This window comes from Theropithecus gelada, chromosome 14 (genome assembly GCF_003255815.1).
Source record: "Theropithecus gelada isolate Dixy chromosome 14, Tgel_1.0, whole genome shotgun sequence".
NCBI classification, from domain to species: domain Eukaryota; kingdom Metazoa; phylum Chordata; class Mammalia; order Primates; family Cercopithecidae; genus Theropithecus; species Theropithecus gelada.
Window position 1 is genome coordinate 68,141,300 of NC_037682.1, and position 12,084 is coordinate 68,153,383.

Below are 12,084 nucleotides of genomic sequence, written 5' to 3' on the forward strand. Positions count from 1 at the left end.
CTTGGATCAGAGGGTGCCCTGGTTACCCATCTCTCACCCGGGATGTCCAGGGAAAGTCCAGGGCTGAAGAGAGCCAGGGTCTGCCTGTGGTGGCCTCCTGCCTGCTGCTCCCACTCCGCCTTGGGCCAGATGGGACTGTAAGAGAGGGCGACTCCCGGGGGAGGGGACGTGGGGAGGCAAGGGTGGTGTAGATGCAAGAAAAGAGAAATCTCGCACTTCAGGTGCAGAAAGCCGCAGCAGACAGTTCTGGAGTCTTCAAGTACTAGGCATGATGGACTTGTAGTGTCTTGAGTCCAGTGTCCCGAAACCTCAGGGCTGTGGAGTGGTTCAGAATGGAGGACCAGAATCTAGGAAAAATGGACTCTGGGAATCTTGAGTGTGAAGGAGGCTCCGAGGTAATGACATCTAACAGGCTGTTGTCCCGGCAGCCCTCAGGCAGCCTCCCACTCCACCGCCTTCTTGAGGACTGCATGCTTTCGCAGATGCGCAGACAGTGGAGACATAAAATACTCTGATTTGAACTGCATCTGTGCCCAGGAGCACAGGAGGCTGGGCCTCTGGCAAGCTCTTGCCTTCACCTGCCAGCCTGAATAGGGGTGTCTGGGATGACTGTCCTGATCAGTCACGTCCTCCTCTTGCTCCTCCCCCATCACCCATCCCTGGCTCCCTGCCCCAGCCCTCCAGCCCCTCTGCTGGCACCCAGCAGGTAAGACAATGCGGACCAAGGGGCCGGTAAGGAGACTGTCTTCAGCAGCCACGAGCCTGGGGAGCAGAGCGGATATTGATTTGGTATACGGGAGCAAAGGGACCCGTTAAACGTGCGGCTGTTAAATTGCTCTGCCTGGAGCCAGCCAGCTCTGCGGGCGGGCGGGTGGCCTGGCGGGCAGGCGGCGGTCAGACCAGTCAGCTGCTAGCGCCCTGTTGGGGGTGGTCTTGGACACCTGGCAGGACCCAAGGCAGCCTGGCTTGGACCCTTGCTGCCCTGGTACCCACAGGCCCCTGAGCTCCAGTCATACCCACCTCTTGGCATCCTCTGAGCATACTTTACTGCCATGACTGTTCTCACACAGACCCCTCCACATCACCTCCTTCTCCATCTCTTAAAATCCTACCCCACTTTCCAGACCCAATGCAAATGGCACTTCTTCCATGAAGTCTTCCTTATCTCCCACTCCCTACTCCCAATACCCAGAAAGGAGTAGGCCTTCCCTCTCCAAATCCCCAAAGCCCCAGGGCTCTGCCTGTCTTCAGCCTCCTGTCCTCTCTGCTATAATAACTAAGAGTTGTGCACCCACTGAAGAAGACACCTGAGCTTCACGTGCTCCCCTGTCCCTCGCCCCAGCACACACACAGGTGGGGCCCGGATGGCCAGGCACACAGGCGATGCTGAGCAGCTCACCTGGGGAGGGCAGGGTGGGAACATGGTGGCTGATCTGTGGCCTGATCCTGATGGGCAACCCCTTCCCGGCACCTGCTCCTGGACTGCGCTTCCCAGGCCCTGCAACAGATGTCAGGAACTGCTCAGTCTTGAATTGTTTCCTGTTCCTCTCTTGCAACGCCTTCCAGTGGCTCCCAGTCAAAACCCCCACTCAGTCAGAGGCCACTTTCATCCCTGGGATGCACGTTGTGGAGGCTGAGACCAAGCCCAATGGTTGGAGCCAAGCAGTCCAAGGTTTGAATATCAGCTCTTCCACTAATTATTCTCTAACATTGGGCCAGGCACTTCCCTCTCTGAGCCTTAGTTTCCTCATCAATAAAACAGAGATACTGGGTCATATCCCTTAGAACGGTTGTGAGAATTGGACAAGACAATTGCCGAAGAGGCCCAGAGACGCCCAGTGGTTGCCTGGAGTCACACAGCAAGAAGCTAGAAAAGATGCAGGATTCCTACCTCCTAGCCCCAAACTCCCCTTACCCCGTCCAGCCTCTCTGGGTCTGGGGTTCTGGACCGGAGCCTGCATCATGCTGGGGCCTGGTCTGTGTAACCCAGTGGCTGATCTCTGCAACCTCAGGAACCACAGACCAGCAGCTTGCACAGGGCTGGGCTTTGGCCCCTTGGTTGTTCCTCTGGCCTGGCCAGGCCTCCTCACGGGGCCTTATCTGTCCACTCTCCCCTTTCCCACCAAACTAATCTCTCCCTCTTTTCAGGAGTTCCTGTTTCCTCTCTGCCGCCTTCTTGTCTCCCTCCTCAGGCCCCATCTCTCCTGTGTCTCCAGCCAGCCTCCCACACTTGGTTCAGAGCCGCCTCAGAGTGGCTGTGCTGTCATCACTGGGGAGTCTCCATCTTTCGGACTCTCTGAGTCTCACAGAGCCCTGTCTGGGACTGCTGCCCCTTAAACAGGAGGGAGATGGAGCAAGTTCTGGGAAGGGAAATCTGCTGGGGACAAGAATTCTGACACTCTCAGATCAGTACGCAGCCTTCAAAATTTTTTGGGTGGGCCATTTGCCTGGGGGCCTCTACAGGGCTGGCAAGGCAATGGTTTGGGGGTTTCTACTCCACAATTCTTGAGTACCAAGATCTTATGCTTCCAAATCTCGGAACACAATGAGATACTGAGCTACCAGAGCTCTGAGGTCCTGGGAACCTCCATGCCCCTGTGATGCACCTGGCAGAGGCCCCAGCCCCCAGCTCCCCGGAGTGGGGCTCAGCCTGGTTGCATTCTTAGAGCCCTGACCTGGGGGCGAGGGGAAGCACTGGGACCAGCTCCCACTGCCCCTCTGTTGTCCAGCTCCTGGCCAGCCAGAAAGGTTCAGGGCTTTGTCACAGATGTGGGGACTGGCCAGTGGCCTGCTGAGTCAGGGACTCCCCAGGGTCTCCTGTCTTGAGCTTGAGGTCTCCCCTCCCAGCCCTCCAGCTCAGCCCAGGAAACTGTCTTCAGCTCTCCATGCAGCTCCCCCGAGCCTGCTGGGAGTGCAGACGTGTGAGCAGGGACGCACCTGCGCTCAGAGCCCCGCTGTGCTGGGAGCTTTCCTGAGGTCTGGAGCGAGGCGCCTTTCCTCGCAGAGCCTCAGTTTCCTCCTGTGTCAGTGGTAACAATACTCACTTCGGAGGGCTGCTGTGATGACTTGGGCCAATGTGCTTAGAAGGTCACACAGCAGGTGCACAGTAAATGGTAGCACTTATCTCAAGTGGCCACCCTTTCTGAGAGCCGTTCTTGGTCCCTGGTCTGGTTTCCCCCATTTACTTGTCCTGACAGAGGTCCAAATGACACTCCCAAATCCAACATTTTGGAGGTAGGTTTTATACCTAGCCCTGTTGTTGTGCTGCCCCCCAGGTCCCAGGGCCCATGGGTGCATATGGCTGGTCCCAGCCCATGAAAAGGCCCCAGACAGGTGGGGGAGACAGATGATATGACACAACACAGCCCTCTTCAACACCTTGGTTCCGCGAACACTGGAGGGAGCACAGAGGCTGTGGGAACCCAGAGGAGGCCCCTGACCCAGGCTGAAGGTAGCTGGGGAGGGCTTCCTGGAGGAGGGAGCCATTTACCTGGCTTTTGCAGAAGAGGGCATTGACTGGCAGCTTGAGAAGGAGGGTGATGGCTGCTTTAAATGTTCAGAGGGTTGTGGGGAGCCTGAAGAGGGGCAGATCCCTTCCACCCAAGGCACTGGGGAAGGTTTTGTGGAGAGGGCTGTGAGGGTTGTGTGCGATTCCAGCAAGGAAAACAGCACTTTTGGTCAGGGAGAACAGCAGATGCCCAGAGGCCAGGCGGGCTGAGCAGCTGGGATTTGCAGGAAATGCTGTTGGAAGAATTGCCTGTGCCTGGGGAACAGGCCTTGTGTTCCAGGCTAGGGACCGTGAATTGGTTTTGTGGGCTAGGAGGTCGCTGAGAAGCAGGGAAGCCCTGGGTCTGGAGAGCACACATTCCAGGGGCTCCTTCCAGGGAGGCTGGAGGTTTTCGACACAGGGACTGGCAGGGGCCCCACCCGGGGAGGCTCCACCTCCCCCAGCTCCCAGCCCCTTATCAGCTCTGTGACCACAGGAAGGCCCTTCCCATCTCTGAATTTCCTCCTCTGCAAAACACACCAGAAGACTTATCTTGAGGTTCCTTGCAGCTGGTGACTCTGTGGCTCTGGTTGCCCCCACTGCAAGCTTTCAGGCTGGGCCTTGAAGATGGCCACAAAAAACCCCCTTCTTCCCACTCAGGATGGGTCCAGCCCCTGAGGGGTTATCCATGCCATCCCACCCCCAAGGATGTGGCTTCACTTATCCAAATCCTGCGCAAGGCCCCACTCTGCCCCAGCCCCTCCAGGTGGTGTCTCAGTCCTCAGCCGGCTCGGGGAGGGAAGAGCACTGGTCTGAGCCCGACTCTCCCGTGCATGCAGACATCCAGATTATAACATCCTCTTACACCCTTTGTCTTGTGTGGTTACCCCCCAGCCACAGCAAGATCCAGGTGATGAACCACTACTTCTGTTTTGGGGCCACCTGCTCTGGCCAGGCACTGGGGATACCCCACTTACTCAACTCTTGGTTACTGGTGCTTCCTACATGCGGGAGGTGACGCGGAAGCTCAGAGGGACAGTGATATGCCTGCAATGATCCTGTTCCCCTTGGCACCCTGTGTTCACTTGGCAACAGCCAGGACCACCGACCTCCCTCCTGCTTCCCTGGCTGTTCCTTCTGTCTCCGTGTCTCTTCTGAGCTTCATCTCCCCAACCTCCCAGGCAGGAGTGTCCCAGGCCCAGGCCTTGGTCCTCTTTACTCTTCTATCCCACACACTCCTTTAGTGATGACACCCAAATGTGGACCTCTAGCCCTGGCCACGTCCCAGAACTCCAGTCCCAAATATCTTCCCGTCCACTCAGTATTTCCACTAGTAGCATAAACAGTGTCACAATCCCCACGGGCCCAAATCTGAACCCCAGGCCTCTCCCCACCCCCATGTCGGCATCCAGCCCCTTCAGCCTTCCAAGTGCTCCAGCCAAAACCCCGGCAGTCATTCTTGGGCCTCCTTCCCCTCACACCCCACATGCAAAAAGAGAACAAATCCTGTTGGCTTCCCCTTCAAAACAGAACCAGAATCCAGCCACTTCTCAATACGTCCGCTGCCGCCAGCCTCCAGGCACGAGGCCTTTCCTAACCTTCAGCCTTCCTCCCCACCGCTCCCATTTTACAAATGGGGAAACTGAGGCTGGCAGAGAGCTCTCCCCAGGGTCATGCAGAAAACCCACTAGGGCTGCCTCCCCGAAGTCTGCATCCCAGCTGCCCAGGGACGGTTTTCCCTTGAAGCCAGCTTAGCAGGCAGGCCTGACAACACGGCCAGGCTTTGAGCCGCGCATGCATGTGTGTCCCTGAGGAAAAAAGATGCTGCCAGCTGGGTTTATGTTTCACGACGTCTGTCCTCGCCCTTGACCAAGAGATCTTACAGGGAGATCAGGGCCAGGGCCCGGTGTGGGGGAGCGCGGGGGGAGAAGGGACATCAATCGGAAGCCGCCTTGCCTGGAAACCGGAGAGCTCCCTCTGCCAGCCCCAGGGTCTGCCGAGTTCACTCGAGGAGGCCGGGAACTGCAGGGGCGGGCTGGGGCTCACTCAGCATTTATTTCGTACAGCTGCTTAGAAAGCTTGTTTTAAAATAGAGATCATTATATATATATATACACACACATATATATTTATATATATAAAATATATAAAGAGGAATCGAGAAGTGCTACCCCAAAGAAAAAGCTATGTTTTATAAATATTTCTGTAGCTTCCACATCCCAAAGGAAGAAAAATCAAAAAAACAAAGGAAAACATTTACAACCCAAGCTAGTGGTTCCATGTGGTTGGCCCAGCAGGCTCCGACCCCAGGGTGGGCCAGGGGGTCCCGCAGAACATTCTGAAGAAGGCGGGCAGACCCGTTCCCGGAGGCTGGTCTCTGTGGCCCTGAAAGGTCACGTCTGTATCAGTCTCACCAATCCCAAGCCCCGCTCCTTAGACCAGCCCATGGGCACTCCAGGACCTCAGGCTGCCAAGTTATTTTTAATCTTGTCGGTTTCCTTTGATGTCCCAGCCCTCCTTCCAGGGTGGCCAGACCTTCTGTTCCTGGTGGCTTCCAAGTGAAGGCAAAGCACAAGCCGCCTCCCATGCCTGGCATCTGGAATTCACAAGCAGAATCCATGGAGTGTCTCCAGACCCCTGGCCCCAGTTGCTGAGGGTCCTTGAGCAGAGTCCTCGCTCCTGCATGGGGCGGAGGGCAGGGCCTCACTTGCAGACATAGCGCTCCACGGTACGCTCACACCTGCGGCAGGTGACGTAGCAGCACCAGTGGTACTTACAGTGGCACCGCTCGACCACGCGGTCTGTGTAGGGGTTGTAGCCACGCCCGCAGCACATAAGATCGCAGCTGTCACTTCCATTGGATGTCTTGTTGCACTGCCTGTTGTGGGGGCAGGAAGGAGGTCAGTGCATGCCTTGGTCACCGACCCACCAACACCCCATGACTCCCAGCCAGGCAGCCGGCAGCATCTCCTATGACTCCCAGCCAGGCAGCCGGCAGCGTCTCCCATGGCCACCGACTCAGCCCTTCTTAGAAGCTGTCTTGATCTTTGGGGACTTTTAAACAATCCTCTTACCTAAAGGTACTTCTAACTTTTCCCTATATTTCTAATAAGGGGTTACCAAAATGATGGAGCTATTTTCTTTTATTTTTTCTGAGATGGGGGTCTCACTCTGTTGCCCAGGCTGGAGTGCAGTGGTTGTGATCATGGCTCCCCGCAGCCTTGACCCCCACCTCCCCGCCAACCCAGACCCCCGGCTCAAGTCCTCTTCCCACCTCGGCCTCCTGAGTAGCTGGGACTACAGGCACACACCACCATGCCTGGCTAATTTTTTAATTTTTATTTTTGTAGCGATGGAATCCTACTATATTGCTCAGGCTGGTGTTGAACTCCTAAGCTCAAGCTATCCTCCCACCTCAGCCATCCAAACTGCTAGGATTACAGGCATGAGCTGCCGTGCCCAGCCTTGTTTTGTTTTCTTGGAGGTATCTTTTTTCTATTTCTTCTACTTCTAAATACTGGAAAGACCCTCCAACCAATCTAATAATCCTACCTTTATGTGTTTATGTGTAATTTTTTTTTTTTTTTTTTTTTGAGACAGAGTCTCGCTCGGTCGCCCAGGCTGGAGTGCAGTGGTGCAATCTCAGCTCACTGCAACCTCTGTCTCCTGGGTTCAAGCGATTCTCCTGCCTTAGCTTCCCAAGTAGCTAGGATTACAGGCATGCGCCACCACACCCGGCCATATTTAATGTTTAATTAAATATTATGAGAGATGTAAAGACCATTTGATTTTTAGAATCCTAGCATAAATGCTGAAATACTAGAAGCCCCAGTGGGCATTGGACATGCTGCTCGTGGAGGAAGAGGGGTCTGTTGGCCATGTGCCTCCTGTGGGTCGGGCACTCCCTCCAGTGTCTTATCTTAGTGGAGGTGCTCAGGGCCCTTGGGTCAGTGGTATTACTATGTCCATTATGCAGATGAAAACAGGCTCAGCAAAGGGCAGAGGCTTAAACTCGGGGACTAAAACTAAGGCCCTGGCTTGCTCTCCCTACCCTAAAGGGTGGGGCATGGAAGCCGGCAGGGGCTGCATTTCTTCCCAAATGTAGGATGCGAAGGTATTGAAGGTCCCTATAAAATGTAAACATGCTTCCACTGCTCTCAGTTCTTCTGTCTAGTGACAAATCATCTGTTCAGACTGGTGGCTCCTCTAGCCAGGCTGAGGCTAGACAGGGAGTGTTTTCATGAGATGTAGTTGCAGACAGAGCAGCAGGAGGCTGGGGCACTGACAGGGACAAATGGTCCCCACATGTGGACTGAGGAATCCCAGAATGTCCAATGTGGGAAAGTCCTAGAGACGACCGAATGCAATCCTCATATTTACTGATGGGGAAACAGACACAGAAGGGAGAGGGGCCTTGCCCGGGATGAGTACAAGGTCTTGAGAGTCCAGGAGGGCTTCCTGGAAGAGGAGAGGCCATCTAGGCCATTCATGAAGGAGGAGCAGCACTCCACCGTACAGAGGAGGGAAGGAGTGCTGGGGTAGAGGGAATAGCCTGGGCAAAGGCAGAAGACCAGGCCTGCCCTCAGAACAGTGAGAGCAGATGGAAGGGGAGAGCTGGAGGCCCGGAGGAGGCTGATTAGTACTGGGGGAGAGGCCAGGCCTGAGCTGGAAGGGGCCATGGGCAGAAGGAGGGGAGCATCTGGGGAGAGCCAGCCAGTGACAAGTAAGTGGGGGCTGCCAGCAGTTCCCGGAAGAATACATGCCCCACAGCTGGACAGACCTGGGTTCAAGCCCCAGCTCTGCCACTTAGTGGCTGTGTGACTTAAGGCAAGTCACTGAACCTTTTTGGGCTTTGTTTGGTCACTCAGCATCCATGAGTTCCCCCTCAGCCTTCTCCTGAAGGCTCTGGCTGAGCACTCTACCCTGAGTGGTAGGAAGGAGACAGGGTTCTTTTTTAAATTTCTGGATCCCTGACATGCATTGTCTGAAAACTTGGCCTCCAATGTCAGATTCAGACAAGGCCCAGGTGCCTGGGACCAGGATTGGGGCCAGTGGGGCCACAGGCCCAGGGAAGGGCCTCCCAGGGCACAGGGTGGCTCAAACTGTGGGTGGTGGGGGATGTGTGGGTTTCAGAGGTGCGAGCCTCTGGAAGAAATATGACAAGAGGGCTAGGGTTTGGAATATTGACTGCAGATTAGGCCTCGGTTTCCCCAGGTTAGATTTGAGGAGGCTGCAAAGTATCTTCCGCAGCGAGGGAGCCAGCCTCTAGAGATACCCCACATGCACACACCTTGCACAGTTCACCAAGCTCACTTACATCCAACCCCCAACCTAATCATCAATCTCACATTTCCCCTCCTCTAGGAAGCCTTCCTTGATGTCCAGGCTGGATCAGGGACCCTCTGGGCTCCCCTCACACCAAGCTTTCCTGTCATGACCTGAGCCCTTGGGGATCTCCCACCAGCACCTACCAGAGCCAGGCAGAGATACAGCTGACCTGCAGTCTCATGTAATGGGCACAAGAAATGTCTGTGGTTGTGAATTACTGAGAAATTGGGGCTGTTTGTTACCGCAGCAAAAGCCAACTAACACAGATGCCTGCAAGGGCCCTCCCTGGGGAAGGACCGGAGCCGCAAGGCAGGAGACCTGTGGGGGCTGTGAAGGAAGCAGGAGGATGGGTGGTGCTGTGGGCGGGGCCTCCTCATCAGGAGTGAGGGGCGACTGGGAGAGAGGGCACAGTGGGAGGGGAGACTGCCCAGGACGGGAGGGGAGAGGGAGATGCTAGGTACGTGTGCTTGGAGATCATGCGACAGCCCTGTGTGCCCTCCCCACTGTGGGGAAGACAAGCCTGAGCCTCAGATCAGTGAAGGATGTGCTCAAGTCCCCCTGCTGTGCCCTCCCTGACACACACAGAGCTGCACATGGATCCAGGAAGACCCTTTCTTCACTCTCGGGTCCTCTGTGGGCCTCCTGCAGCCCTCCATGTTCTAGAATCCTCCTCTAACTCCCCCATCCCCATCTACCTCAGCCCAGCCTCTGGCTTCTTCCTGTCTCCTTGGCCTGACCTGGTTCCATCTTCCCTCTGTCGACCCCCTCAATCTGGCCTCCAGATGGGAGCCTGGGCCTCCTTACAGAGCCTGCTGCCCTGGCCTGTGGGGATGCAGCCCCCCAGCCCACCCCTCCCTCTCCTGGAGACAGGAACGTGGGCTGCGGAGGAAGTCAACGCTGGCTGTGCACCAACTATGTGCCAGACACGTTCCCAGACACCCACTCTCTGGTGCAATATTCTTTTAACCCTGAGAACACGAGTTTTGTGGAATGCTATTAGGGGCTCCTTAATAAAAGCGTTCCGTGGCCAAACACCTCTGGGAAACACTGGCTTAAACAGATCTTTACTGCAGATTCCTCAGAGCCTTTCATATGTTCTAGTGCCTTGTGAATTGCCAGAGAATTTCCCAAAAGCATGTGATGACAGAGCTCTTTCTCTCATAGATCGGGACCAGCTTTCGCCAGCACCGTCTTCAGGAAATGCTGCTTGTGCAGTCCTCACCAACCCCACCCAGCACACAGTAGGTCTGCAGTCACCCCTGGCTCCCTCACTCTCCTGTCCTGAGCCGACTGCAGCAGTTGTGACTGGGGCTGTGGTAGGGTTCCAGGCTCAGGGTCCCCAGGAGGAGATGGGAGGAGCAGGGGGCCGGGGAGAGGGCTCACAGAGGCGAGGACACAGGGGCAGTGTCGCTGTACGGAATGCAGGCAGACATCGCTCTCCCTCACTCATTGTAGGCTGTCCCCATCTCCCCTGGCACCTCAGTCCCTTTGCTGTGCAACGAGCAGGCTGTATGGCCTTTACCCTTCATCTGTTCATCTGTCAAACATTTTCTGAGCACCTATCTTATGTTGGGCAGCCTCGTTCCTGTCCCGTCTCCCAGTAGCGTCATTGTCTCTTCCCGTCTGTCTCCCCAGCTGGGGAAGGTAGAGCAGGAGCCTCCCATCAGCCTCCATTCACTGGGCCCCTGCCAGGCACAGTGCAGAACAGGTGCTCCCAGCAGCTCTGCAGGGGACCCTAGGACCCTGGCATCTCCACTTAGCAGTTCTGGGGCCAACTCCCTCAACTGAGCAGGGACTCCATTCCCCAAATGCCACCTGAGTCCCTGCTGTGTGCATGGCCCTGAGTTGGGGAACAGTATGTGCAACACGGGTGACCCTTTCCCACCAAGGTGGCGGCAGGCCTCACCTGTCTTGTGTTCCGTGGGAGCCCACCTTCTCATTCTTCATGCAGAAGTCAGGTGAGCTCTGCAGATAGACGAGTTCTGAGTCCTTCACAGGCCGGATATCCAGGTCTTTGGGCACCAGGTGCTTGCGGGTGCCCATGGGTCGGTGCACTACCTTGGTGGCCGACAGGTATCGGGTCTTGAGGTCAGCAGCCACATCCCGTAGCTCCTGCAGCCCCTTCCAGCAGGTGCGGATGGAGCAGGAGCCAGACACCCCATGGCACTTACACTTCATTTCCAGAGAGGCACGCAGAGCCTGCAGACAGGGGAAGGCGTCGGCTGGGTGGCCAGAGTCCCCTCCCTGGCCTGCCCCAGGACCCCAGCCCCACCCACCCACGGCTGGGTGCTCAGGGAGTCACTGCCTGCTGGAGCCTCAAGTGATAGAGCTTTTTGCTTTAAAGCTTGGAGGTGGTGTGGGCCTTCCTGCAACCTTGGGGGACAGCTGAGGGGCAGGAAGAAAGGCATTTGCAGGGATAGGGATGTCATTATTGAGCACCTACTGTACACCAAGCGCTCTAATGCATAATGGAGATTGATCACCACAACAGCCCTTCAAGGGAGGTATCCTTACTTCCCCCATTTTAAAAAGAAGAAATAATAGCTCAGAGAGGCTAAGTCTCATGCCCAAGGGTGCAGTCAGAAAATCAAGGAGCTGGGATTTGAACCCAGATCTGAGGGTGATTCCAAAAGTGGTGGCTTTTAATTGTTCCATGCTTTTTCACTCACTAAATGCTTGCTGGAAAAAAGGAAGAAAAGAAGAGAAGGAAGGAAGGGAGGAGGGTAGGAAGGGGAGAAAAGGCAGGGGTGAGTGCAGGGGGCACCTCCCTGCCACCTGGCTGGCTTTCCCCCCACTGCCAGTGCTCCTGCCAGGCCACCCTCAGCAAGGCACGTCACCACTCAGGGCCTCTGTCTTCTTTCGTGCAAAGCGAGCACATAATTCCCGCCCTGCAGAGAGCTGTAAGGATGAAATGAGATGGCACACACAAAAGGATTTTGTGAACCATAAAAGTTAAATCAATGCTGGTTTTGAAAAATCCATTTAAGGCCGGGCGCGGTGGCTCAAGCCTGTAATCCCAGCACTTTGGGAGGCCGAGACGGGTGGATCACGAGGTCAGAAGATCGAGACCATCCTGGCGAACACGGTGAAACCCCGTCTCTACTAAAAAATACAAAAAACTAGCCGGGCGAGATGGCGGGCGCCTGTAGTCCCAGTTACTTGGGAGGCTGAGGCAGGAGAATGGCGTAAACCCGGGAGGCGGAGCTTGCAGTGAGCTGAGATCCGGCCACTGCACTCCAGCCCGGGCGACAGAGCGAGACTCCGTCTCA

At 55.9% G+C, this 12,084-nt stretch overlaps 1 protein-coding gene across 1 annotated transcript in view; it reads right to left on the reverse strand.

The window, feature by feature from the left end:
• Positions 1-5,510: 5,510 nt before the first annotated feature.
• The window catches only part of WNT11 (Wnt family member 11), a 24,766-nt gene continuing 18,192 nt past the window's right edge, over positions 5,511-12,084 (reverse strand). Inside the window, exons 5-6 of the mRNA XM_025356969.1 lie at positions 10,722-11,014; positions 5,511-6,365 (exon numbers count right to left, since the gene is read on the reverse strand). Coding sequence (XP_025212754.1) covers positions 6,191-6,365; positions 10,722-11,014 — 468 coding nt within the window. The 3' untranslated portion in view covers positions 5,511-6,190. The remainder of the gene's footprint in view (positions 6,366-10,721; positions 11,015-12,084) is intronic.